The 23,664-nt window shown below is 64.2% G+C and overlaps 3 protein-coding genes across 5 annotated transcripts; 2 read left to right on the top strand and 1 right to left on the bottom strand.

The window, feature by feature from the left end:
• The first annotated feature begins 3,951 nt into the window (after positions 1 to 3,951).
• On the top strand, positions 3,952 to 10,005 carry GJB3 (gap junction protein beta 3). 3 transcript variants are annotated; one of them, XM_075773715.1, is made up of 4 exons: positions 3,952 to 4,689; positions 5,879 to 6,029; positions 7,897 to 8,681; positions 8,989 to 10,005. In XM_075773715.1, exons 3-4 carry the CDS (start codon positions 7,927 to 7,929, stop codon positions 9,002 to 9,004), a joined length of 771 nt encoding a protein of 256 aa, XP_075629830.1. In that variant the 5' UTR covers positions 3,952 to 4,689; positions 5,879 to 6,029; positions 7,897 to 7,926; the 3' UTR covers positions 9,005 to 10,005. The 3 variants fall into 3 exon arrangements, with proteins under 3 accessions (XP_075629830.1, XP_075629832.1, XP_075629831.1); XM_075773716.1 differs by lacking the exon at positions 3,952 to 4,689 and adding an exon at positions 4,713 to 5,360; XM_075773717.1 differs by lacking the exon at positions 5,879 to 6,029.
• A 1,810-nt stretch (positions 10,006 to 11,815) lies between these two features.
• Positions 11,816 to 15,223, top strand: GJA4 (gap junction protein alpha 4). Its single transcript, XM_075773974.1, has 2 exons — positions 11,816 to 11,939; positions 12,962 to 15,223. Exon 2 carries the CDS (start codon positions 12,983 to 12,985, stop codon positions 14,012 to 14,014), a length of 1,032 nt encoding a protein of 343 aa, XP_075630089.1. The 5' UTR covers positions 11,816 to 11,939; positions 12,962 to 12,982; the 3' UTR covers positions 14,015 to 15,223.
• A 5,865-nt stretch (positions 15,224 to 21,088) lies between these two features.
• Positions 21,089 to 22,424, bottom strand: SMIM12 (small integral membrane protein 12). Its single transcript, XM_075773888.1, has 2 exons — positions 22,391 to 22,424; positions 21,089 to 22,139 (listed from the first exon to the last, which is right to left on the bottom strand). The coding sequence occupies exon 2, from the start codon at positions 22,120 to 22,122 to the stop codon at positions 21,844 to 21,846; it is 279 nt and encodes a 92-aa protein (XP_075630003.1). The 5' UTR covers positions 22,123 to 22,139; positions 22,391 to 22,424; the 3' UTR covers positions 21,089 to 21,843.
• Between the last annotated feature and the right edge of the window lie 1,240 nt (positions 22,425 to 23,664).

Genomic DNA, 23,664 nt, shown 5'->3' with positions numbered 1-23,664 from the left:
ACTGAACATCGGAGCAGCCCCTGGAGCTGGGCATGAGTGATGGCTTTGGCCGGAGGTGGGAGCGCTGTGGCCGGGCAGGTGGTTTTTGGGATGCACGGGGTGTTACGAGGTCTCCGCTGCCTGGGGAAGGGCTTGTCCTTGCACCCAGCAAGTCAACGGCAAAACTCCTGCTGTGTTTGCTGGGCACTGGATGCAGGCGAGCAAGGAGGACAGCTTAATTATCTCCCTGCAAGCCCTGGCTTTAAAAAAAATAAATAAATTCTTGATTTAAGATGGGCTGCTGGGCACAGGTGGGCACACCCAGGGGCATGAAACATCCCTGGGGACCACAGGCAGCAGAGCTCTTTGTGGCCATGGGCTGCTAGGGACAGGCTGCAGGAATTTAAACATGTCCCAAATTTTCACCCCAGCTGGGAGGTGGTGGGGGAGAGGGGCCAGCTGGGACGGGTGCCCTCACCCCCCCGCCCAGGGATCTCTCACCCCACCGCCCAGGGATCTCTCACCCCACATGAGCCCCACCACAGGTGTCAGGGCCATTTCAGACCGATGCGATCATCATTAATAGCACTCATTAGCCAAGTGGGGACAAGAGCACGTGCTCGGTGCGGCAGCCACCGCAGTGAAGCGCGGGGGTGAGGATCCGGCCGGGCAGGCAGAGCCCACCGTGGGCTGCTGGCTCTTCCTGCCTGGCCGGAGAAAAACACCCAAGCAAAACAGCTGAATAAAGGAGAGGAAAAACACCCCAACCATTGATTAAACAATAACATTAAATGGCAGAATATGATCTTGTTTATTGCTGTAATATGTCGCGTTCTGCCGTGACTCAGGCGGCACTGCAATTTCTAAGGCTATCAACGGTAACTGAGCATTAGCCGGGATGAATAATTAACAATAATTTCATGGCAAATGCACTCATAAGTAACATTAACATTGAACATGCAGCTCGATCTGTTACTGGTTTTGCTTTATTTAGAGGGTGCGATTATTATTTTTTTCCATGAGCACCGGCAACCCCAGCACTCACTGGCTCGGTGGCAGCGGGGGGGGTAAATGCCGTCGCTTTGTCCTTTCGCATCGGGGCCGTTCTCCGTGTCAGGTCACTGCAGCAACTGCCGCTTTGCAGCACGCCTGACCCGATGAACCAGCTCCCACCTGAGAGCCTCCTCGGGCAAAGCTGGGCTCACGCCCAGAGCCCAGCCTGGGAAAGGGACCAGCCTGGATGCGCTGATGGGGGAGGCAGAGGGGGGATCCCGGGGGCAGGCAGGGCTGCAGCGCTGCCGGACAGGAGGGCAGAGACCGGACCGGCTGCCCCACGAGGGTGGGGATGGTGGCGGAGCCCTGGGGGATCCCTGTCACCAGCCCAGGACCCTCTGGGCACATGGTGGCTCCTTGTGAAAGATACTGGTGAGTTCGGAGACCTTTGGGGTGAGAGAGGCAGATGGTGAAACACAGGTGGATTTCTTCCATCTCCTTTAAGTGAAACCGTTCTGATCTCTGCCTTCCTTCTGTCCGCTCTCGTTGCTGTGCTTGCTGGATTATCCACCTGAATATTTTCTTTACTGAAGCCTTTAACATCAGAGGATACAAGTAGTTCTTTGTGTGCAAGCCATTGCCTCTGATTTAAAGAGCTAGGGCTGGGCTGTTTGTTTTCGAGCGAGGTTGGCCGCTGTTGATCAAGGTTGTCCTCGATTAGCAAAATCCAGAGGTGTTCCCCAGCTGCAAGCGCTAATCGCTGCAGAGACAAGACCCAGAGCAACCACCCTGCCTGCCCGCCCCGCTTCCACACATCAAAGCAGCAGCCGGGGCCGCTGCCCCTTGCGAGAGACCTGACGATCCAGTTGCCATTTGTTGTCGTGCTGCTTTGTCTTGCTCCGAGCAATAGCTCTGGGTGTCTTGCACCATCTGGGCTTGGGATCAGAGGTGGCTGGCCGGACAAATGGGAGCGTTCGTCGTCGTCTTTCTGATGTGTTTCTGTGCTCTGCACCAAGGTGACCTGAGGTTGCCCCAGTCGGTGCTGCAGAACCCGGGGTGCCGGAGACCTCACCGCCTCCTGGGACGCAGAGCGCTGGGTTGAGGGGCAGGACCGGTGTCAGTGGGAAAGCAAATAAACCGGGGGATGTCACAATAAAAGCTGAATATTTGCCAGACTTTGCATCCTCATAGAGGGGATTGCATTTGCTTGTGGGGGCGTCCAGAAGGCCCCCTGAAATTTGGGGAGAGGGGATTTAAAACAAAACCATCACTAACTCCAGCCCTGCCGGGGAGGTGGAGGGGCTCACGTGCGCGGTGGTACAGGTCCGGGACAGCCTCAGCTTCCCAGCAAGGGGTTGTTTCTTCCATGCCTGAAAACTGCATGTTTGCTGGGAATTAAAGAGAAACTCTGATTTTTGTCCAGCGTGCCGGAGCGAGTGGCTGCCCCGGCTGCCGGCTCCCAGGCCCCCGTGACTCCTGCGCCCCGGCGCTTGCAGGGGAGGTCTCCTCCCTGGGGACACGGCCCTGGAGTGGGATGGCCGGGATGGCCGGGATGCTGTTGACAGGCAGGGAGCTGGAGATCAAAGGCAGGGCTGGGTCCAAGCCCCGGCGGGTGGCCAAGTGCTGCCTCCTGCGATGCTCCCATTAAGACCCTTTTAAAGAGGCTTTGAGGTTTTCCTGCTGGTTTGGCGGCTGCCTGCTCCACTGCTCAGTTTTTTCCTTTATGGAGGACCCGAGGTCGGGCCACTGGAAGTCACTGGGTGCTTTTAGTGTTCGCATCTGGCACTGATGCCTTTCACCTGTCACCCCACCGAGCCAGAGCGGGGTGACAGCAGGGTGACATGCCCCATGCACGTATCCGAAGCTCCTCCGAGGGCTCCCTGGTGCTGAGAGCTGCCAAACCGCGTTGGCACCTTGTCCCTGTGCCCACACCGGATCAGTCAGCAGAGGGATGGCAGAGGGGGTGCAGGGACTTGCCCTTTGCTGGGACGTCCAAATACGCAGCTTAGCGCCGCAAAACACGAGGTGTTTCCATTCCCCACCCACCTGCCTTAGGGGAAACCTTCTGCCTGTGCCAAAAGGCACCTGAACTCTCTCGCCGTGGCCACGTGGCTCCTCCTGAAATGCCGAAATTGCAGGCAAAAGGCTGCTGGGGGTCTGGCCCCCCTCTTCACCTGGCCCTTACAGGGTTTTACCGTGGGGCAGGGAGCTGCTGCCTTAGCAAGAAATCAGAACTGCCAATGGTTCTTGCCATCTTCCTTCTCTCCTGGGTGTTTTATCTCAAAGGCCACAGCCCCCAGATTCTTGCCGGATCTCCTGCAATGCCGACACTCTAGAACATAGCTCAAATTCCTGATACTGCTGATAGGACTGTGCAAAGGCAGCTCCTGGGTGAAGGGAGGCTCCTGGCTTCTCCAGAGACCTCCCTTCGCTCTTGTCCGGGATGAGGGTGCCTGTGTCTGCCCCCTCCTCTGGGCTCACCCCGCTCCGCACCCCCAGGCCCCCACGAGGGTTTGCTTTGGGTCTCCTGCCCCTCCTGTGATCTCTCCCTGCCACGTCCCCAGCCCAGCAAACCCCCACACACTTTATTTGACTTCCTGGAGCCAAAAAGCTGCTGGGTGAGCGGCTCCTTGTCTGCCACAAGTGTGCGGAGAAAACCTCTCACAGCATCAAGCACCCGGCCGGGCTCTTCAAACGTGTCCCCATGGGAGGGGTGGCCCCAGCGAGGTGCCGCGTGGGGCTGCGGGGGCCAGGAAGCGCCTGGGAAAACGTCTCGGTGCGCTCGGCCGCGGGGTGTGCCGGAGCGATGCTGGGAAAGCCTCGGGGCAGCCGAGAGGCCGAGTAAACCGAGGGCGAGCGGAAACACATTCCTGCCTGGGCCACATCTGCAGAGCCACGAAATGGGGCTGCTCCGGGACGGGGGGGGGAGGCTGAGCGGGGCACCCAGCTGCCTGGGCAGGGCTCAGCCTCCTGGGAGCCACCGGCGCTCTGGGAGAGGGATGGTCCCCTTAGGGACACAACCCCGGTCCCAGGAGGACAGGACTGGAGGCAGCCGGCAGGGCAGGGTCCCATCGCGCCGTGCTCTGCCACCCAGTCTGTGACACTCTTTGGGAAAGGTCTCGTCCAGGACGCCCTGGCGCCGGCAGGGTGGTGGCTGCAGGTTGCTGTAGGTTGGAGATACCGATGTGCTGTTGCAAAACTATTACTAAGGCAAAATAATTTAAAAAGTGGGCTATAATTGCGTAATTTGTGACTCTTAGCAATGATTGCTGGCTGCCCCGTAGCTGGGGGATGGTGGTGAGCCCGGTGCCGGACCCCGGCTGCCCTGGTCTTGCCTGGGGTTTGCTGCCAGGTTTGCAGTGCCCATAGCCACCCGTGCGGGGGACGGAGCATCACCTGGCAGGAGCTGCTGCCGTCACTTGCAGAGGAATCTGGCTCCGGTGATCGCACCGCAGGATTTGACCCGCCTTTATTGTTCAACCCAAGCGTGTGTGTGCATGTGCACAGACAAGAACCTCTACAGGAGCTGTTTGCCAGACTCACCCAGTTACTGGGAACGGAACAAACTACCCTTCCCCTCCCCACACACACACAGCGCCGTGGACAAAACCTGGGCACGCAGGAGGGCTGCAGACAACACGGCTGGGAAAGAGCTTCCCTACTCCGAAAGCTGCCTGGATCCAGCCACCTCCCTCGGGCTCTTTACCGGCTGGGCAGGTACCTCCAGCGCGCTGGGGCAGAGGCGTGGGGTGCTCACAGGGCTGCTGGGGACCTGCAGGTTGTGGGGGGATGGACCCCGCGGTGTTAATGGGGTGCAGGTGGGAGCTGTGTCATGGCTGGGGCTGCCGTGCCTGTGGTGGCTGAAGGTAGGGACCCCAACATCGCATAGTGCCACGTCGGGACCCCACAGGCAGTGCCGGGGTCCCCGGGGGATGGCACAGCATGGCACCCCGAGGAGCACGAACGGTCACTCCAGGCCTTGCTCCTCTGTCCCACCGCCCTCCCTGGGGACCACAAGAGGCTGAGCCCCCCCAGAGAAAGTGCACGGCCCCGCTCTGCTGTGCACCCCAGGCAGGAGCTGGGTGCTTTCGGGCCCAACGCCCTGCACCCACGCGGGGCAGGACCCGGCGGTGACGCAGCGGGCTGGCATGCCGGGGGCTGATGAAGGTGCCGGGCTTCACGGGAGGCAAACCGGCGCTGCAGGCAGAGCCGAGCACACCTGGAGCATTGCTCTTGCTCTGCCTGGCTGCCAGCCAGCGCCGGCCGGGCTGCGGGGGTCCCTCAGCGCCGCACACCACACCGCGGCACGGGGCTCAGCACGGAGCTCGCACTCCCCTTCCCACCTCACCGTGGGTCCATGGTGCTGGGTGCTGGGCTGAGCCGGGCAGGTGGGTGCTGGGCGGCATTGCCCATGGGGCCCTGGAGATGGGGACGTGGGCAGGCTGGCGAGGGGGCACGGGCCCTGGGGGCAAGCAGGAGCTACGGGCTCTGCCAGTGACACCAGCTTTTGGCTGACGAGGGGAAAACAGCAGCTCCCCTCTCCCAATTTTAAAGCGAAGGGCTGGGCGGGAGCACCCTGGCTAGCTGCCACGGGTTTACCAAGGAGGAGGATTTCCCAGTGTCAGACGAGGCGGCAAGCAGAGGTGTGCGGGGCAGGGGCACTGCCCCGGCACTCAGCACGTGCTGGCATGGGAGCCCAGCTCAGCCCCGCTCAGCTCAGCCGTGCTTCCCGGTGCCTCCCTGGGCCAGCAGCGTGGGAGTGTGGCAGCAGGTTCGGGGCTTGCTGCAGTTTGGTCCTGGCCAGGGTCAGCCTCCGGGCAGCCCCATGGGCTCCAGGCATTGCTCCGGGCTCTGGGCATTGCTCCGGGCTCTGGGCAGTGCTCCGGGCTCTGTTCCTTCCCTGCAGCCCCAGGACACCTCATCGTGCCGCACAGCCCTCCCCGGACGAGGGGACCCTGATCGCCCGTGTGCCATCGTGCCCCCAGCCATGCCCCGTGCTGGGCACTTCCCACCCCACAGCCCCCGGTGAGCGTGGAAGGAGCTCGAGCCTCCTCCAGGTACGTCTCGGAGGGCGCCGGGTTGGCAGCCGGCAGCGGCTCCTTGGGAGTGGGAGTGGGACCGTGCGGTGCGGACTGACCCGAGGAGCTGGGAAGGAAGGAATTAGTGCTTGGGCTTGAATGAAGCTTTCCATCTGGCCCAGGAGCTGCCCGTTGGCTCCTGGGCTGTCCTGTACTCCCTGGGTGGGCTCTTCAATAGCCAGAAACAAAAAATTTGTCTGGAAAACCCCCATATTTTTCTTATACAAAACATCTCTTTTGGAAAATGCAGAAATAAAATGTTGGGGCTAGTGATATCTGGGACATGTTCCCTCTGGAAGCATTTGCTAGCTGCGATGCCGCCTCCCCAGCCCCGGCCCCAACCTGCTGGGCCAGTCGCGGCTCCCGCGGGGCTTCGGCACATTCCTTCTGCCAGAGCCGCGCAAGCACCCGGCGCTGCAGACCCGCAGCAGCCCATCGCTGCAGACCCGCAGCAGCTCCGCGGGCGCAGCTGGACCGTTCCTGGGGCGTGTGAGGAGCTGGCCTGCAGCGTGTCCTGCTCTCGGGCACAGACCCACAAAACTTGGCAGTTCCTCACAAAACTGGAGTGATTCTCGCAAAGGTAAAGAGGCTGCAAAAAGTCTTCTCTGAGCATCGCCGGAGCTCGGCTCTGTCCTTTCGGGGGCTCAGCCCTCCCTGCTTACCCTGGGATCGTGGGGTGCTTCGCTCTGGTCTTCACCCCCACACCGCAGCCCCCCCGTGCTCCCAGCGGCGGTGGCGTGCATTACTCAGAGCAACTCCTCAAAAGCCAACGGTGCAGGGACGGACCCAGCCCGCGAAGCGCTGTGTCACGAGAGACACCTTTATGGCACGGAGTCAAGAGCTGCCAGCTCACCTCTGGGTAAAAATCACCCGGGGTTTGTAAATTCAGGCGGCAGTAAAGCTCCAGGTCAGGCTTAGCACGTCGCCCTCCTCGCACCGGGGCAGCCCCAGGCTGAGCTGCGGAGCCGGTTTGGCCGGCGCCAGGCCTTGGGGCTGCCGGCAGTGGGGTGCCGGCCGGGGCGACTTGCTGGCAACTGCGCAGGGACTCTCGCTTTCAGCAGCCCCACTCTCACCCAGGCTTGGGCTGCCTGGGGCGTCACCTGCACGAGAGAAAACCGGTCCCTGGCGTGTCCCGGCATCCCGGTTCTGCAGCAGCTGCTTCCCTGGGGAGGAAAGAGGATGAGCTTGGGGAGCACAGACCGGGAGCCATGCTGGTCCAGTGCTGCACCCCACGGGGAGCCAGCACCTCTGCAGCCAAGAGGGAGCTGGCAGGGTGCTGGGCATCCATCCTGTCGTCCATCAGCACGTGCGCCTGTGGGTAGCAGGGGAGAAGGTAGACGTATTCACAGATGGAAATGTGCTGCAGAGTCCCCTCCTGCCCCCATCCCAAGAGACCTGCCAGCTCGCAGGGCTGGTGTCCACACAAACCTTTGCTTTGCTGACATGCCGAGCACCCCGCACAGCCATCCCCGCCTGCCGCCCAGGCATGGCCTCCCCTTGTTGATCCTGGCCCGCTCCAGGGGATTGCGCTGCCAATTTATACCAACATGCGCAATCAGGCCAGGGACTTGGTGGCAGGGACTTGGCCGGGTGGCTCATCCCTTACAGCAAAGCCTCCATCAGAAGGAAGTACAGAGAGGTTGAGTCACCGCTGACTCACCAGGAGAGTGTGGGGCTGGGCTTTACTGTCCACGAGTAGGATGGTCCTCCCACCCCAAATGAGTGTAACCTGGTGGGGGACAGACTCTGGGAGGTCAATGAGATGAAGCGCAGCGAGAGATGAGCTGCCCCGTTGCTGTTGCCCATCGCATCTCTTCACCTGTTGCTTCTGGTGCTGTTTCTCCAGGTTGGGTGATTCTGGTCTCCACCGACTGCCATGGATTGGAAAACGCTGCAGGCACTGCTCAGCGGGGTCAACAAATACTCCACAGCCTTCGGCCGCATCTGGCTCTCAGTGGTCTTTGTCTTCCGTGTGCTGGTCTACGTGGTGGCAGCTGAGCGCGTGTGGGGAGATGAGCAGAAGGACTTTGACTGCAACACGCGGCAGCCAGGCTGCACCAACGTCTGCTATGACCACTTCTTCCCCATCTCCCACATCCGCCTCTGGGCCCTGCAGCTCATCTTTGTCACTTGCCCTTCCCTCCTGGTCATTATGCACGTGGCCTACCGGGAGGACCGCGAGAAGAAGAACCGGGAGAAGAATGGGGAGAATTGCCCCAAGCTCTACAGCAACACGGGCAAGAAGCATGGCGGGCTGTGGTGGACTTACCTGCTCAGCCTCTTCTTCAAGCTTATCATAGAGATCCTGTTTCTCTACCTCCTCCACAAGATGTGGGACAGCTTCGACTTGCCACGGCTGGTGAAGTGCTCCAACGTGGAGCCCTGCCCCAACACTGTGGACTGCTATATCGCTCGGCCAACCGAGAAAAGAGTCTTCACCTATTTCATGGTTGGAGCCTCCTCCATCTGCATTGTCCTCACCGTCTGTGAGATCTTCTACCTCATCTTCAAGCGAGTTGTGCGGAATGTGCGGAAGTGGAAGAAATCCACCAAGCGCTCCGTCAGCTACAGCAAGGCCTCCACCTGCCAGTGCCACCTCAAGATGGAGGAGAAGGACAAGTCCCAGACTAGGTGTGTGGAAGCCCTGCGGGCCTTGGCTCCCAACCTGACTGCTGCCTGACAGGGTGCTGGGAGCGGGAGAGGGAGGGAGGCATGTCCAGGGATGGCTGGCCCCTGAGGTGGCCACCAGTGATGCCACCATCAGACTCTTCATCCAGGACCTTGATGGCTCTAAAGGGGAGGAGGACACATCCACGGGAACTCTCCTGCTTAGGTCCACGGGCACATCCCTGGGTGTCCCAGTGGCACGGGCATGCTCGGTGGCAGGTGGGTGCCAGCTGCCCAAGGGCATGCCTGAGAGTGTCTGTTCTTTCCACAGAGGAGAGGAGCTGTGAGCTCGCCCATCCCAGCTGGTTCACCTTCTCCTTGACCCAGCAGCTTTTCAAGCCTGCCAAGTCCCCGAACCTTCGCGAGTCGACCCGTGTGAATAACGACTAAACCCGAAAAACTAAAGTTCCCCAAGAGAGGCCCATGGGTGCCCGAGCAGACACAGGTAAGGCGAGGGCAGCCCCAGCTTGGTCAGCTGCACGTGGTGGTGCCGTAGGGTTTGGACATCACACCGACGCACAGACACCATGCACGACTCTGCCGAGCAGCCGGCCCCGCCGTGGCAACCAGCACTGTCTGACCCGGCAGAGAGCCCAGCCAAAAGCCGCAGGGATGAAGCCGTTCAGCTTGGAGGGCACGCGGGACTGGGGCTGGCAGGAGGGAGCATGAGGGCTCCCGTGTCCCAACAGCTTCTCTTGGGTCCTCCAGCTCTGTTGTTTCCACGCTGGGTACGAACGCATCGCTCGGTGCCTGGTCAGGGCTGGTGTCACCCAGTGCAGTGACAGTCCCCAGTTTGCCAAACGGGGCACAAGCAGCTTTTCCCCCTTTGCTCATGCAAGCGCCGTGCTGATGTCCTGCCCAAAGGGCTTTGCTGGCTCTGCTGCTTCCCTCGGTGCCTCTGTGTCCCCCCTCACCTCAGACAGACGCGTCACACACGGTCTCAGCGATGGATCCAAAGGGACAATGAACGCTGTGCTGTTTGTAGACACTGGGATCTGCTCTGCACACTGCAAATCGAGGGGACTGGTGAAGGCAGAAGAACTGGATGTGCAGAGGTTCCCCAGGAGCCCACAGCCGGATGTCCTTCACTCCCACCCGAGCCAGGGCAGCACGGGTCGAGCTCCCGGCCAGCGTGCCCAGCGTCCGCCCGCTCCGACTTCTCCCGGCTTGTCACATGTCATTAAACTTTAATTCACCAGAACCACACACTGCCCCCCAAGGAAATCAAGGAGAAATCAGCATCAATTATTTACTAAACCTTGATAAATATTACAATAAATAGAAATTATTTCCATTTAATCTCCCCTTAAGCAGCGTTACGCGGAGGGTCTGCTGGTGCTCTGGCCAGCCGTGTTTCCAGCTCTGCTCCACCCACCCACGCTCCCCCAGACCCACGAGCGTGTCGCGGTGTGCACCGACACACGCGGGGCTTGTGCCACCGCGAGAGGCCGTGACAGCGATGCCCGTGCTGCCGGGAGGGTAACGTGGCTCTGTGCCGGGACATGGAAAAAGTGGTTCCAGCATGGGCTGCTCGCGTGGGCACCCCAGCACCGTGTCACCTGTGGTACCAGCCCTGGGTGACCTGTGCCGGAGGAATACGCTCCAGGAGGCTGAACAGCACACGGTGTCCGGCCAGGAAGCGGCTCTGGCACCAGCGTGGGGGTACCTGCTTTGGGACACCTGCACGGCTCACGGGGGCTGTGGCTGAAGCCTCTGCTGGGCACGGTCCTCCTGGTGGGTAGAGCAACGTGGGAGCTGGCACAGCGAGGGTGAGGGCAGCTCCAGTTCCTTAGTGGTTTTGGAGCAGCTCCCCTGAGGTGATTGTTTCCACCCGTCAAGGGCTGGTGGGGCACAGAGCAGGCCTGGGGACGGGCACCAGGAGGGGGCCATGCCGCTTGGGCAGCCGCATCCCTGGGGGGTGGGAGGGGGAAGCAGCGTTCATAGTGCGCGGGCTGGGAGATGGGCGCTGGGCTCCGCAGCACCCTGGTGCCACGGCACGGAGCGGCACGTGGGCGTTACCTGGAGCATAGCAATTATTTTATATTAAACATAACAATGCTGTTCCGGCTCTGCCCTCCACTCAGCCCCAGCACTGTCTGTGACGAGGAAACGCCACGTCTCGGTGCTGGAGAGGTGTCAGCTCCCAGTTGCGTGTGCGGACTGGCCCAGTTTCTAGTTTAGAGCCCAAGCCCGTTGCCCTCGGCTGGCCCCACGCAGCCCATGCCAAGTGTGCCAGCGCTTGGCGGCCGCTGCAGGACAGCGAGGGGGTGCACACACAGGGGGTTTGCCTGCCCCCCCCCCCGAAGCCAGCAGGAGTTAACCCTGTACATAAACCACCAGCCGCTGTCCCCCCCCTCCTTCTTGCGGTGCCTCCGCACCCCCCGCAACGCCCCGCCTGAGCCCCCCGCCAGCAAAGCCCCGCTTAAAACCCGGTGGCGGGTCGCAGCCCCCGGAGCCGCGGCCGCGGGACTGAGCCAGCGCCGGGCTCCGTGTGGCTCCAGCACCACCCAGCGCCCGTCGCACGGACCCGCGGGGGGACCCGCCGAGCGCCGCTGCAGCGGCCCGGCCGGCGCGGGCAGGGGACGGAGCATCGCCGGGGCCACCCCGCCGCACGGCCCGGGGCTTCTTCCCGGCCCTGCCTCCCCTGGTGCCCCCGCCCGCGATGCGGGCACCAAAAGCGCGGCGGCTTTAGGGGCGCGCAGTGGGGTGACTTGCTCAGGGTCCCGCTCGTGGGCAGGGTCCGTACATCACGGGTGGGTCTCTCCCTCCCCCGCTCAGCGGGTTCCTCCCGGTGGCGGAGCCCCAGCCACAGCGGGGCAGCCGGGCACGGGCGATGCCGGCCACCGGCTTGTTCCCGCAGCCCGCCGGGCAGGAGCGGGCGGGGACACCCGGGCTTCCCCACAGCCCGCGCAGCCCCCGCCGGCTCCCCACCGGCTTCGGCCCCGACGGCGCCGGCTGTCCCCGGGGGTCCCGGCAGGGCGGTGCTCCGCGAACCCACCGCCCCCACCCCGCCCCGCCGGGGCCGCCTCCTCGGCCGGGGGCAGCGGGACGGGGCGGCCCCGCACACCTGCGGCACGCCGCTAAGCCCCGGCCCCCCGGTTTCCTGCCCGCGCTCCTCCCCCGGCTCCCCCGGGCCCCGCACGGCCAGAGCCGCCCGGTCCGGCCCGGCCGCTCACACCCAGCGCGGCCCGAGCCAGGCGGGACGTGCCCGGCGCGGCGGAGGTGAGTGAGCGGCGCCCGGGCCCCCCCCCCCGGCGGCTGCGGCTCCCCCGGGACACCGGGCACCGCTCGGGGACACCGTGCTCGGGGGCAGGGGGCACCCGCTGTCCGCATCGGGGCACCCTTCGCTGCTTGCACCCGCTCTCTGCTTCGGGGCACCCCCCCCTCGCCACACCGCGGCTGGGTGTCCCCTTAACGGCCCAGCTGGCACCTCTGCCCGCTTAATTGGCAGAGGTTAATTAGGAGTCAGGGCTGCGGCCGCTTTCTCTTTCTCTCTCGCAGCCGGGCTGCAGGGCAGAGCTCCTGGGGGGGGATGCGGGCTGTGCTCCCCGGCTGAGACAGCCCGGGGTCCCCGGAGCGGCAGCGGGTCCGTGAGCGGCCTCAGGAGTCCCCAGGGTGGGGAGAGCCCTGGGTAAGGGGGAGCGTGCTGGGGCTGGGTGCCATCGCCCCGCAGCAAGGGAGCTGTCTGGGGGCTGTCCCATTGGTTTGGGGTGAATGGGTGTCAGGGTGGCTGCTGTACCCCAGGGGTTTGTGCTTCCTCTGCTGCGACCCTGCTGCTCTCTGTTCTCCGGTAAGTTGGGGCGGTCTGTAGGAGGCACATCTGGGCCGCTCCTGTGAGCCCCTGCTGTGCCCCCTCTCTGGGTGCCGTGGCCCTGATCTCCCACGGCAGCCCCAAACCAGCTGCCCGGTGAGCCCTTTGCTGCGGGCTGTGTCCCGGGAGGCCGGTATAGCCACGAGCCGTGGGTGCTGCTGGGGGAGGTGAATCCCTGTGCTGCCTCTTCTTCCCCCACCCATGTTTCTCCGCTGGGCAGAAGGGTGCAGGAGGAGCAGTCCTGGGCTTAGAAATCCTGCCTGGCTCCCTCCCCCGGGTGCGGGATGCTCCTCGGTGGGTTTGCTGGGACCCTCGGCAGAGCAGCTGTGCCCTGAGAAAGCCTGGGGTTTAGGTAGCCCTGTCTGCACTGTGCCCTCCAGCGCGGAAACAGAGAATTGACTTGGCTCCCCTCCCCTCCTCTCTCTGCTGGCAGAGGCACGAGGTTCCCTAGAAGATGGGCGACTGGGGTTTCCTGGAGAAACTGCTGGACCAAGTCCAGGAGCACTCGACTGTGATCGGGAAGATCTGGCTCACTGTGCTCTTCATCTTCCGCATCCTCATCCTGGGCTTGGCCGGGGAGTCTGTCTGGGGGGACGAGCAGTCGGATTTTGTGTGCAACACCAAGCAGCCAGGCTGCACCAATGTCTGCTATGACAAAGCCTTCCCCATCTCCCACATCCGTTACTGGGTGCTCCAGTTCCTCTTTGTCAGCACCCCAACCCTGATTTACCTTGGCCACGTTGTCTATCTCTCCCGGAAGGAGGAGAAGCTAAAGCAACAGGAGAGCGAGCTTCGGGCTATCCACAGCAAGGACCCGAAGATTGAGGAGGCCCTGGCAGCTGTGGAGAAGAAGATGTCCAAGATCTATGTGACAGAGGACGGGCGGCTCAAGATCCGAGGGGCGCTGATGTGGACATACATCATCAGCGTGATCTGCAAGAGCATCTTTGAGGCTGGCTTCCTTGTTGGCCAGTGGTACCTGTACGGCTTCTCCATGGTGCCCCGCTACGTGTGCAAGAGGGACCCCTGCCCCCATCAGGTGGACTGCTTCATCTCTCGCCCTACCGAGAAGAGCATCTTCATCATCTTCATGCTGGTGATGGGCCTGATCTCCTTAATCCTGAACCTCCTGGAGCTTTTCCACCTCTGCTGCAAGAACCTGCTTAGCAACATCAAGAAGGTGTCGGTGCCGACCAGCCCAAGCAGGGACACCTTTGCCGAGGACATGGTCTCAGGTCCCTACCCGCCCAAGCACTACCCCTTCCTGCCCATGGCCGAGAGCCACATGCCGCCCTACCAGGCCTACAACAAGCTCTCCAGCGAGCAGAACTGGGCCAACTTCCACAACGAGGAGAACCTGGCGCTGGGCAGAGGCAGCAGGCCCCTGTCAGACCCCTACGCCCCCAGGGCTGCCGAAGCCCCCGCCCCAGAGGAGAAGCTGTGCAGCCGGCCCGGGAGCTCGGCCTCCAAAAAGCAGTACGTCTAGTGCCGGGCTGGTCCCGGCTGGCCGAGGGGACCTTCCTTCGTCCCTCGTGCCTGTGTAGGTGCTGGCCACGGGCAGGCAGCTGCCTCCTGCCTGGTGCTGTGCTGTACAGACGGGGTCCCCTCGGGAGCCCGCGGAGACCTGCCTGCCCCTGGGACATGATGCTCAGCTGCCCTGGAGCGGAGCCTCCGCTCTCTCCTCTTTTCCCTACAGACCCTGCAAGGAAGGAAACTGCAGAAAGTTCCCCGGGACAGCGCGTCCCACGTGCCTTGCCGTGGGAAAGGGAGAAATCCCTGGGGCCACGCAGCTGGGAACAGCCTGTCCCGAGGCTGCACGGGAGGCTGCTGCCCCTTGGGAGCCGTGGCTCAGCCGGACCCCGGAGCTTGCCGCAGCCCCCGCCGGCGTGAGAGCCGGGCGTGCGGCCGTGGGAAGCCGCTTGCCTCCAGCCTCCGCACGGAGCGGGCTGAGCCCGGGAGGGCTGGGGGGAGCTGGGCTGGGGCAGCGCTGCCTGACGGGTCCTGGCCACCAGCCCCGTCCTGTTCCTGTGAGCCCGGCAGGCAGCCAGCAGGGCCAGCGGCTCCGGCCTGGGGTTCGCTGCAGGAGCTGCCCCTTCTCTGTGGGGCACGGGGGGGGGGTTCAGCCAGCAGCAGCTCCCAGCTGGGGCTCTGCAAAGACCGGCTGATCCTGATGGCTGCAGGGTCACCGCGTGGCCGCCCAGGGAGCGTGAACCCCCCCTCGCCTGCTGGCCCTGGACCCTTTCCCATGTGATGTGTGTCTCTAAGTTATTTTTAACGTGCTGGCCTGAGCACGGAGCTTTCTGCCTTAAAGGTGCAGTTGTGCAGGGGATTTGGGGAGCCGTGTCCAGCCTGGGCCACACGCTCTTGAGCCCTGTGGTTTTTGGGGAGGAATTAGCCTAGCAACTGCTGGTTTGGGGGGTTATTGGTTTTATTACTTTGCACTAGTCATCTCCTGCTGTGGGCTGAGGTGCTGGGGGGGACCAAAGAACCAATGGCTGCCATGAGAACAGTTGCCCCAACTTCCCCAGCCCACTGATGCTGTGAAAGGGGAAGGTCCTGCTGTGACCGAGGGACGGTCGGTCCTGCGTGACCGAGGCACGAGCGTGGGATGGGGGCACTGCCCTCAGGGCTGTTTCCTTTCCCCCTGGCAGACTCAGTGTTGCATCTAGTTGAATAAAGTTGGATGAATGAAAAAGGTGACGTATGGTCTGACTGTGCTTCGTGCAGCTGCCTTGGGGAGGGGAGGAAGGGTTTGGGGCCAAGGGAGAGGGAAGCCACTGTCCCGTGGGTGGTGGGGTGAGAGTGGCGCTGAGCTCCAGTTGTGCTGCTGGTGCCGCTCACCCACTGACAGCACAACCCTCCCTGCTGTAGGGTCCTGTCCCCTCGGCTCAAGGCAGAGCTCAGCCCTGCAGCCAGCCTCTCTGCCCCAGCTCTACCACAGATAAACCCAGCGGAGGCCGTGGAGCTGCTCATGGCTGTATAATAGGTGGAAATGAGCTGCAGATAAAGGCACACAATGCGGCTGGGGCTGTTGTTTATTTTCTCCGGCCAAGCCAGCCCAGGGCAGAGCCTGCTCTCTGCCGAGGGCCTCTTCAGCAAGGGTGGGACGGGCTAAAAATACCCTGGAGAAAATGAAATATGGGTGATACGGGGTGATATCGCTGCCATCCGCCACTGGAGGAAGTGGAGAGGGAGGCACCCTCTGTGCTGCCCTTGGTGCGGAGCCTGGGCTGGCCTTGGCTCCCCTCCCTGCTGGGGACCGGGCTGTGAAATCCCCTGGGGTGGGGGTCTGGGGTGCACACTGCCAGTTCTCAGCTGCGCCATCCGTGAGGATGCTGGGGCAGATCCCCTCTGGAGGACCCTGCCCTGCTCCCACCATCTCTGGAGGGACCCTGCCTTGCGCCCAGTGGGGACCCCCTGGGGCACCCCAGTGCAATGGGGGACCACAGCCCAGTGCTCACCAGGCATCAGCAGAGCTGCAAAGCTCCGCAGTGCTGTGGCTTTCTGGGGAAAGCAGCCCGGCACGCTCGGCCAGGAGGAAATGCCCGTGTGAAAGGTAACGGTGCAGCCGCGACGTGTGTTTACCCGCTGGCAGTGCTCCCCCGCTCACCTCCCCTCTCCTGGGCTGATATTTTTGTTGGCACCGAGGGAGCATCACGCTTTTCCGAACGGCCCTGCAAGGTGGAAAACAAGACAGCCGAGAGCCCCCTTGCCTGGACACTGTGCCCAGCCACGGGCGCTGCGCAAACATGGCTCTGGCCCCGCTATTGTTCCCATGTTGTGACAAGGCGGCTCGGGGTGGCCGGTGTGACCCCACGCCGCCGGGACCTGGCCGCAGCACACGCCAACAACAACAGCGAGGGGCTCACCTGCGTGGCAGGGCCGGGGAGGGGGCGGCAGCAGAGACGGCTGCTGGCAGCAGCCCCCCAGAAGGCAGGCGGGCAGCCCTTAGGCAAATAAAAGTTTGCAGCTGATAAGGGCGCAGGCTGGCCCGGCGAAGCCCTCTGGCACAGCGCGGGGACAGATAGCGGCAGGCCGGACACGCACTGCCTTTCTCACACCTCCGCGCTCCCTCCTGAGTAAACAGACCCCTCCGGTCTCTTTCTGGGAACGGCACTCGCTGCGCCGGTGCCCGGCCCCATACCACGATGCTGAGCTCTGCGGGGGCACAGGCAGCCTGGGGGCTGCGGTGAGGGGCTCCCCATGGGCACCCAGAGACCCAGCTCCGGGTCCAGTTCTGGGATAACGGGCAGCGAGCACAGCCCTGAGTATGGGCCGTGATGCATGGCCATGCCAACCACCCAGCTGGGATGGCAGCAGCACCCTGGTTACAGGGCCGTGGGGTGGGAGCACTGCAGGGCGCAGGAGGATGCTGGGGGGGGGGTTGGTGCTCAGAGCACCCCCTGAGTCAGGAAAGGCTTTCGGGTGGCTCTGCCAGTCCTGGAGGGATCACACACTCCCCAGGACCCCAATTCCTGCTGGGGACATTGCCCTAATGCCAGCCACAGCTCCTGGGAGCCTGCGCCAGTCACTGCCCCACAGCTACGGGTTTGCAAGGAGATTCCTGCCCTCCTCCCAGTTAGGACCAGTCCATGCCAGACACCCCCTGCATTCCCCAGGGCTGGGGGAGAGGAGCCATGAGGGCTGCCACAGTGTGTCCCGCTTGCAAGACTCTGCCTGAGGCGCTGGCTGAGCACCAAGGAGTTTATTTTTAAATTTTCCCAGCATACAGAAAACAGCAAGTGTCTAAATCTGACCCGCTTGCAGGAAAGAGCTGCAGCGGGAGGAAAATCACAGCTGAGAGGGGAGGAAGGGCAGAGGGCTGGGCAGGCGGATGCCAGCCAGGGCCACACCATGGCCCCCCCTCCCCGTGTCCCGCCAGGGCCCCATCCATGCCCGGGGCTGTGCCCTCAGCCCCCCAGCACCCTGTTTTCTGCAGCTCCTTGGGAGAGAGGACAGAGGCAGGAGCATCCTCCTGGGCCAGGCACGGACCCTGAGCCCTGCACCCCTGCCCGCAGCACCCACCACTGAGGCAACACCAAACCAGGCATAATCGTGCCCTTATCAGCGCTACTGCCAACAGTGCACAACGAAGGAAAAGCAAATCCCAAACAGCTCCGTTCCTCCCCCGGGCCCATCCCTGGCGCGGGGTTATATTTAGCCTTCCACGCGCGGGCACAGCAGACAATGCGTGAGAACCGTGGGCGGGAGGAAACGCGCTCAATAGCCCCAACGACTTCCCGCATCCTGACATTGTCGCTCCCCTCTGGCCGCTTCCTCGCGCAGAGGCAATGGGACCAGGGCGCCCAGCACCCCATGCCCACCCCGGGGTGGGTTCTGCCCCCCGCCAGCAGCTCAGGGCACCAGCCCAGCGCAGCACCAGGAGGGCAGAAACCGCTGCCCACGTGGTGCTCAGGGGCTTTTCATGGTGTGAGGAAGGTCAATTTGGTTTAAAAGTAGCTGCGGTGGCCCTGGGGTTCTGGGGATGGGGAATCAGCCCTGGGCTGCGGCCACGAGAAGTGGCGATGACAAGTGGGAAGGGACCATGTCGCACTGTACCTGTCCCAGGGCAGGACTCGGGGGGCAGCACCTCGCTGTACAGCAGAGCTGCTCCTCTCTCACAGCACTTCAGAGCTTTTGCCGGCCAGAGAAAGGAGCCGTGGCCATGGCAGGGCAGACCGGGGCCGTGGCAGGAAGAGGTGAGAGAGGGAGGCTGGGGAAGGGCTCGACCGCGCTCGGGAAAAGGGCAAAAACCGGTGCCTGGGGAAACAGCCTTGGCTGGCCGGGCAGGGAGCGGGCACCCCAAGGGCTGCAGGGGCTGGGCCGAGGGGACGCGCCGTTTGCTCTCCAGTGCAGCTGGGGCGAGCACCCTCCGTGTCCTGGAGCTGCAGGGACACCACGCTGCGTGCAGGTCCTGGGTGCCCCGGGGTGACTGCGCTGCTCCAGCACGGGACGCAGGAGTGCGAGTCCTGCGAGGTCCAGCTCCCCCCCCCCCACTCTGCTCCTCTTCTCCCCAAAGCAACGTCGCTCCGGGCCTTGCGGGAAGGGGAGCAGTGGCTCCGAGCAGCCCTTGTGCCAGCACAAGGTCACAGTGTCCCCAGCCCCGCGCAGGTGGTGCATCCCTGCTCTGAGCTAACCGGACGTCCGCTGCAGCCATCCAGGTGTGCCGAGCCGTGCCGAGCGGCCGGGGGGGGCTCTCACTGCCCCTGCCTGCACAGCAGCTGTCCCAGTCCCTGGGGCTGACCCCCACCGAGCTGGGGCACAGCTCATTCCCCCCCCCGCCACAGCCCTGGCTCGCTCCCTGCATCCTGCCTCCGGAAACTGCCACCTGCTCCTCTCGCAAGCTGTTCGTAACGGACCCCCGGGAACAACCCAGCCTGGGCAGGGCAGAGGGTCAGCCCGGGACCTGCAGCCACCCTCGGAGCCGGCGGGGAGGAAGCAAGCAGCAAGGCAGCAGGGCCGTGCCAAGAGCACAGCAGCCAGCTTGCTTCCCCCCCGAGCCTGGAGCACGGCCACCCCGTGCCGCACGGGGCAGGCAGCACTTCTGCAGCTGCTGGATTCAATCCCTGCCCCGTGGCACAGAGCAGCTGCAGCCAGCCCCGGCCGACGGGACTGCCCCAAAGCCGGACAAGCCCTGGGAGGATGCTGTCCCGCAAAACGCCGGCCTCCAGGCCAGGCATGGGAATCCCTGCCTGGGGACATGTTCCCCCGCCCTCGCACAGCCCCAGCTGTGCTGCAGCACCCGGCTGTGTTGTGCTGGGAATAGCTGGATAAAAATGCCCCGGACCAGACCAAGGACTCGTGCTTAAGCAGTTGTGTGCAGGCTTGGGAAGCCAGTTTTTGCCACAATGGTTTATTCAACAAAGCTTCCTCTCACTCTTCATGAGCCACCGCGGCTGCTCGCCTCGGCCCCGAGTGCTTGCCGGCTCCTATTCTTGTCCAGCCGGTGCTTCCCAGGCAGCACATTGTTGGGATTCAATGGGAGGAAGGGTGGGTTTATGGCACTGAGGGATTAGGAGAAAGGCGACCGGTCTCTGGGAAGCGGCTTCACCCCTGCCCCAGCGCCTGCAGGGGACCACGGCCCCCCAGCAATGCCGGCTTCTGCGGTGGGGATGGCTGGGAGTCCCCAAACACAAGGAAACCAGCTGGAAATGCATCGGGACCAGCAAGGCAGCCGTGGTGAGAGCAGGGCAGGGGCTGCCAGCCAGGTGCTGTCAGGGCTCAGTCCTTCCCGAGGGCATTGCTCCAGCACCGCGCCGGAGCACCCCCCACCCGACCGCCACCGCGTAGGCCCAGGGGAGGAAACGGGGCAGTGAGGCCCCAACAAAGCCCGATTGTGCCCGGCCGGCCCTGGGAACAGGCGGATCAATGGGCTATAAACAGCCGAGGGAGCCACTCCGTCGCGGGGTGAACAAAGGCATTTCGGAAGACGTTTCCGAGCAGGGTCTGGCTGGTCCTGGCTGGGGGAAGGGACGGGACCATTCCCACCCCAGCGCACAATAGAGAAGAGCCGTCACCCAGCGTCACCCTGCAGCCAGGCTGGGAAAGCAAGAGGCCAAGGGCAGGGGAGAGCCCATGGAACAGTGCCAGTCTGCCGGGGGGGACAGGGTGGTGGCACGAGAGGTGCTGTGAGCCCCAGTGCAGGAGGCGGCAGTGGGGCAGGGCCTTTACATCGCTCCAAGACTCCTCCTGCACCTTCTAACCCAGCCTCAGCTGCCCTCGCATGCTGCGACAGCAAAGGCTTGCGAGTTCCCGGCAGCAGCAGGCCACGAGCCCTGCCGGAGGGCAGCGATTCAGCCCAAGGACAGCAGGTCGGGAGGTAAACACAGCCGGGCAGCGCCAGCAGTAAAGCTGTCAGCAAGGCAGGAGCTGGCCCCGAGGAAAAGGGACAGAGTGAAGCAAAACGCTGAACTGGCTGCTGACCTCAGGGCTTCGCACCAGACACGACAGATTTATTGTCGCCGGGAGGGGAAGGCTGGGCTGGGGCAGCAGTGAGGCCTCGCTCAGGCACCACGGGAAAAAACAAGCCGCCCGGCTGCGATAACCCCAGCTACAGCCACTCGGCCCTGGCACGCTGCCGGCAGAGAGCAGCGGCAGTTACCGGCTGGCCCTGCTCGGGCAGCTCTCACTGGGGTTTGGTCCTGCCATGCTGGTGACACGCGAGGCTGAAGGGGATGCTGGCCACCGGTCCCCAGCGCTCGCTGCCAGCCTCCCTCCGCTCAGCAGCCCAGCCGGACCCCTCCATCCCCAGGGCCCCCACCCGGCACGGCCACAGCCCTTCTTGTCCAGATAAGGAGGTCGAAGGGAAGCAGATGACGTGGCTGGGGGAACCAGGAGGGAGGCACAACCACAGCATGGGCTGGGATTTCAGTGCCCCCACTCCTTCCTGCCTGCCGCCCTCTGCCAGCCGTGCCAGGCCCCTACGTCAGTGCCTAGCCAAGGACAACGACGGCACTTCTCCCACTGTAGAAGGGGATGCTTCTTAAAAATATGGGGAGCAGAAACACACTCTGAACCCTCTGAGGGTTGGGGCCAGGTGCTGATGCAGAAGACACAGTGGCCCAAGGACTGACATAAGTTTATTCTGGCTTTTCCTGTACAGGGCAGAGATCTCCCCGTTCTCTACATGACAGCCCAAAGCCACCACCACGCTCGGAGCTCCATGATGGAAGCAAGGCCAGGACTTCCACTTCCCCCCATCCTCCTTCCTCACTGTGAAGCTCGGGGACGATGCAGAGAGGGGTTCCCCAGAGACCTCCCCTACTGCTCAGGCTCCCGTGAGTGTAATGCGGTAGCGTGGTGCTGTGGTCGGGGTTCGCAAAGAGCCACAGGAGAGCTGTATGCAGAATGGCAGCCTGACCCCAACCCCACGTCACTCGGGTCCAAGCTTCTTCTATCTTCACACCGTGGAAGAAAGCAAACCTAAAGAGATGTCGGTGGAACCAGACCGAGAGGGATTTGTGGTTCAGGGGCCAGGACAGGCTGCGAGCTGATGAGTTTCAGACACACTCCACCTCCAAAGCATGGCTCCCTGCCCGCTCTGCCACAAAGGAGGTCTGGCTGCTGTGTCTCCAGTGCATCGGTGGGGTGGGCAAACTCCGACCCTCCAGAGGGTCCCGGGAGGGGGAAGAGCAGCAGCAGCAGCAGGCACAGCATGTTGCCCAGGTACAGCCCGGTGCAGGCGGGAGGCTGGTGGAAGACGTGCAGGTGACAGGGGAGTCCCCAGCATGGTGCTGCAGGTCACAGCCCTCCGGCGGCCGGCCCCAGCCCCGGGGCCAGTCGCTCCAGGGCACCGTGTTTGCCCAAACCATTCGATTAACTCTTTTCCGGGCGGTTTCTGTTCAGCACGGCCCGAGGGGCGAACTCGAGCTTGTCCTTCAGGCTCACCACCTTGGTCAGGTCCTTGCCCGCGATCTCCTGCAGCTTGCGGTCCTCCCGCTGCTCCGAGATGCTCTTCTCCTCCTCGGCCGTGGGCGGGGGGTCGCCGCGCAGGAACCACTCGAGGTGGTAGCCCACCAGCCCCACCACGAAGGCCACCGGGAAGGTGACGTACGGGGCCTTGGAGCGCACGGCCGCCCAGAGCACGGACCACATGGCGCCGGGGGCTGCGGCTGGCAGGGGGCGAAACGCGGCGGTCACAAGCCGGGCCCGGCCTCCCGCGGCGCCCGAGGCCTGCGGGCTGGCAGCGCCCGGGCAAGGCCCCGGCGGGCAAGGCCGCACCGATCGGGCCGCACCTGGGCCTCAGTACTGATCTACGGGGAAGAGGGACTCGTCTGGGCCGCGCCGGGACCCCCGGACCCCCGCGGGGCTCCCCCGCAGCCGGAGCCGGAGCCGGAGCGAGCCCCGGGCGGCCCCCGCTCACCTGGGCCCGGCCGCCGCCGCCGCCGCCCCGCCCCTTCCGGTCAACGGCGTCGGGCGGGAGCGCGGCCGAGAGAGGCGTCCCCGCGGCCGGCGGGGCGGTGCTGCCCCCTGGCGGACGGCGCGGGATCGGCGGCGCTGGAGGAGTGGCCCGGGGCTGAGGCCGCCCCGCCTCGGGGGGACACCCACGGGGGGACACCCACGGGGGGAGAGGGGAGAGCCACGGGGGGAGAGCCACGGGGGGAGAGCCACGGGGGACACCCGTGGGGGAGAGCTACGGGGGAGAGCCATGGGGGGACACCCACGGGGGAGAGCCACGGGGGGAGAGCCACGGGGGAGAGCTACGGGGGGACACCCACGGGGGGACACCCACAGGGGGGAGAGGGGAGAGCCACGGGGGGACACCCACGGGGGGACACCCACGGGGGGAGAGCTACGGGGGACACCCACAGGGGGGAGAGGGGAGAGCCACGGGGGGGGAGCCACGTGGGGACACCCACGGGGGAGAGCTACGGGGGGACACCCATGGGGGGAGAGCCACGGGGGGACACTCACGGGGGGACACCCATGGGGGGAGAGACACGGGGGGACACCCACAGGGAGACCCACGGGAAGAAACCCACAGGGAGACACCCACAGGGATACACACGGGGAGACCCGCAGATACCCCCAAGCTACCCCACAGGGAGACCTCCCCCTACCCCAGCAAGAGCCCCTCTCCCGCCCCACGGACACCCCTCTCCCACCCCACGGACACCCCTCTCCCACCCCATGGACACCCCTCTCCCGCCCCACGGACACGAAGGGGCAGTAGACGGGGGAAAGGCGAGCCCGGTGCCAGCCGTGTCCCGGCAGGGAGGTGGCCGCTGGCCCGGAGTAACCAAAGTCATCTTTATTAATTGCGGCGGTTCGTTACAATAAAAAGGGAGCCACGTGTCACGGTCACTGCACGGCGCTGGCCGGGGTGGGGGCCGGGGGGGCCCTTCCCAGGCACATCCCTAAATCCGGGGTGCGGGGGGGAGTGGGGTGGGAAAGGGTGGCTGAGCGGGCGCTGCTGTCCCGGAGGTGTTTAGCACCGACAGACCCCCGGGACGAGGGACCCCCCGACAAGGCATCCCACCGCCAGGCCCTGGCTCTCCTGCTACGTGGGGGGCGCGAGCTGGGCCCCCCCAGCTGCCTCCGATCCCGCTGCCCCAGGCAAGGCTTGGCCCTGGATTTCAGGAGCTGCCCGGCACCCACCGGCTCTGCCTGGGGGTGGCTGGTGATGCTGCGTGGGGC

The sequence above is a fragment of the Balearica regulorum genome, chromosome 22 (genome assembly GCF_011004875.1).
Source record: "Balearica regulorum gibbericeps isolate bBalReg1 chromosome 22, bBalReg1.pri, whole genome shotgun sequence".
Taxonomy (NCBI): Eukaryota; Metazoa; Chordata; class Aves; order Gruiformes; family Gruidae; genus Balearica; species Balearica regulorum.
Note: the sequence above shows the minus strand (reverse complement) of the source record. Positions and strands in the feature narration are given on the sequence as shown.